Source organism: Malurus melanocephalus, unplaced genomic scaffold (genome assembly GCF_030028575.1).
Source record: "Malurus melanocephalus ecotype Western Australia unplaced genomic scaffold, MMel_1.1 scaffold_670, whole genome shotgun sequence".
NCBI lineage: Eukaryota > Metazoa > Chordata > Aves > Passeriformes > Maluridae > Malurus > Malurus melanocephalus.
The window spans coordinates 231,922-234,422 of NW_026623902.1; the positions used below are offsets into that span (position 1 = coordinate 231,922).

Genomic DNA, 2,501 nt, shown 5'->3' on the forward strand with positions numbered 1-2,501 from the left:
AATTTGGGGGTCCCGCCCCCCGGTACCGGCCCCGCTCCCGCGTCCCTCCGGTCTCCCAGCAACGGCCATTTCTGSTCGGGGGCGGGGCCTACGCGGCACTTCCGCCCTGACCCGCACGGGCGCCCCCTGGCGGACAACAGCGCGCTCGCACCCCCTCAAGGGGCGTGTCCCGCCCGCTCTGCTTCTTTCCTATTGGCCGGGTCTCCGGGAGTCCCCGCGGTGATTGGTGGAGAGGATCCGCCGTGGGCGGGCCCTGGAGCCGGCGGGGTATATAAGGGCGCTGCGGCGGCGGGGCGCAGGGCGGTGGGCGGGCGGGAGCGCGGGTGTTCCGTGCGCGCCGCCGCCATGCGGGAACGGAGGCCGGTACCGGCCGCTCCGGCCCGGTGCAAGCTGGTGCTGGTGGGCGACGTGCAGTGCGGCAAGACGGCCATGCTGCAAGTGCTGGCCAAGGATTGCTACCCCGAGGTGAGCCCGGGTCGGCGGCGGGCGCTGGCAGCGGGTACCGGCAGAGGCACCGGGCGCTGACGCCTCTCGGTGCCGTTGCAGACGTACGTGCCCACCGTGTTTGAGAACTACACGGCGTGTCTGGCCAACGAGGAGCAGCGGGTGGAACTGAGCCTCTGGGACACCTCCGGTACCGGGGGGGGGGGTGACACGCGTGGTGCATGTTCACGGGGCTGGCGGGGGCTTTGATACCGGTGGAGGGGACCCGGTGCGCCCCCGGTTCCGGAGAGGGTGATTGGGTTGTTTGCTGGGGAAGGTGGTTTAGGGGTTCGGGAATGGTGTCAGGCTTAGGGTTGGGAGGCTGCACTGAACGGGGGTCGCTGCAGTGGGGTGCATTGGCGTCCCGGGGGTGTTTGGGGGGACCTGCGGCGCGGGCGGGAGGGGCGTTGGTGGCCGTAGTGGGGTCTCGGTGGTGTATTGGGGAACCCGGGGGTGTTTTGGGGTTCCTGCAGTGGCGGGGGGAAGCTTTGTGGCCACCTTGAGGGGGCTGCAGGTTTAGGGTCACATCCCTGGGTGAGGGGGGCGCAGGTGCTCCCCAGGGACCGACCTGACGGTGGGCGGCACAGCCACACTGCGGGGGTCACGGGGGGCTGAACCCCCTCTTTGGGGGGGATCCCCACACCATTGAGCCCCCCCGGRTGGGCTCCAGGGTTCTCCCCGCCTCCTGCCTGTGAGAATTGTGAGGATTATGGCACATCCCTGTGTTGCCCTTCCCCGGGCACCCCGAAGAGTTTGGGGGGTCGGAGAGGTCGGGGCATCCCTGCCCGGTGCTGCAGTGTCCCCCCCGGCTCGGGGGGGGTCCTCGCCGGTCCCCGGTTGCCATGGCGATGCGCTGGCGCAGCCTCTTTGCTATTCTGTGCACGGAGCGTCTGGGCTGCGAAACCCCTCGGAGGCCTTTGGGGGGTCGGGATGAGGGGGTGAAGGGGGAGGCACATCCCGGGTCCCCCCACCCCACTGACCCCCTTCTTCCGTCCCCCCGCTCCGCGTCCCCCGCAGTCCCGGGTGCGGTGCTGGTGGCTCCGTATCCCCGAGGACCCCGAGGGGGTGRCAGCGTGTCCCACCCCCTCCTCCGGTTATCCCCCTTCCCGGACACCCCTCGGTGCTGCTGGGGCTCCCCGAAATGGGGGGGTGGGTGGGTATGGGGGGGGGGCTGTTACATAAACACCGCGGGATCCATTTCCCGCTGCCTCGTGAAGGCGCGATGCGACGTTAATGGGCTGCGGGGACGGAGGTGGCGTTTTTGGGGGGCTCCAGAGCTGTGCCCCTCACCCCGGCAGCTGTTCCTTTTGGGGGGCTCTAGAGCTGTGTGTTCGCAGGTCCCTTCTGGGAAGCTGTGTCTGTTTTGGGGGTCCCTGTGTCTTTTGGGGGGCTCTAGAGCTGTGTGTCCCCCTGTCCCTTTAGAGGTGCTGTGTCTATTTTATAGGGTTCTAGACTTGTGTCCCCCTGACCCTTTTGGGGTGCTGTGTCTATTTTATAGGGTTCTAGAGCTGTGTCCCCCTGTCCCTTTGGAGGTGCAGTGTCTGTTTTAGGGGTTTTGGTGCTGTGTCCCCCTGTCCCTTTTGGGGTGCTGTGTCTATTTTAGGGGTTTTGGTGCTGTGTCCCCCTGTCCCTTTTGGGGTGCTGTGTCTATTTTAGGGGTTTTGGAGCTGTCCCCCCCTGTCCCTTTTGGGGTGCTGTGTCTGTTTTAGGGATTTTGGAGCTTTATCCCCCTGTTCCTTTTGGGGTGCTGTGTCTGTTTTAGGGGTTTTGGAGCTGAGTCCCCCTGTCCCTTTTGGGGTGCTGTGTCTGTTTTAGGGGTTTTGGAGCTGTGTCCCCCTGTCCCTTTTGGGGTTCTCTAGAGCTGTGAACCCCCATGCTGGGCAGGAGTGGGGTTGTGTCTGTTTTTGGGGACTCTGTCCTTTTTGGGGAACTCCAAAGCTATTCCCTCTCCTGCAGACAGGAAGTGACTTTGTGTCTTTTGGGGGGCTATGTCCCTTTTAAGCTGTGTCCTCATGTCT

The 2,501-nt window shown here is 65.3% G+C and overlaps 2 protein-coding genes across 2 annotated transcripts in view; one reads left to right on the forward strand and one right to left on the reverse strand.

Moving 5' to 3' along the window:
• The window catches only part of CCDC65 (coiled-coil domain containing 65), a 3,918-nt gene extending 3,827 nt beyond the window's left edge, over window positions 1–91 (reverse strand). Inside the window, exon 1 of the mRNA XM_057383959.1 lies at window positions 27–91. Coding sequence (XP_057239942.1) covers window positions 27–69 — 43 coding nt within the window. The 5' untranslated portion in view covers window positions 70–91. The remainder of the gene's footprint in view (window positions 1–26) is intronic.
• A 220-nt stretch (window positions 92–311) lies between these two features.
• The window catches only part of RND1 (Rho family GTPase 1), a 7,089-nt gene continuing 4,899 nt past the window's right edge, over window positions 312–2,501 (forward strand). The window contains exons 1-2 of the mRNA XM_057383941.1: window positions 312–465; window positions 547–649. Coding sequence (XP_057239924.1) covers window positions 346–465; window positions 547–649 — 223 coding nt within the window. The 5' untranslated portion in view covers window positions 312–345. The remainder of the gene's footprint in view (window positions 466–546; window positions 650–2,501) is intronic.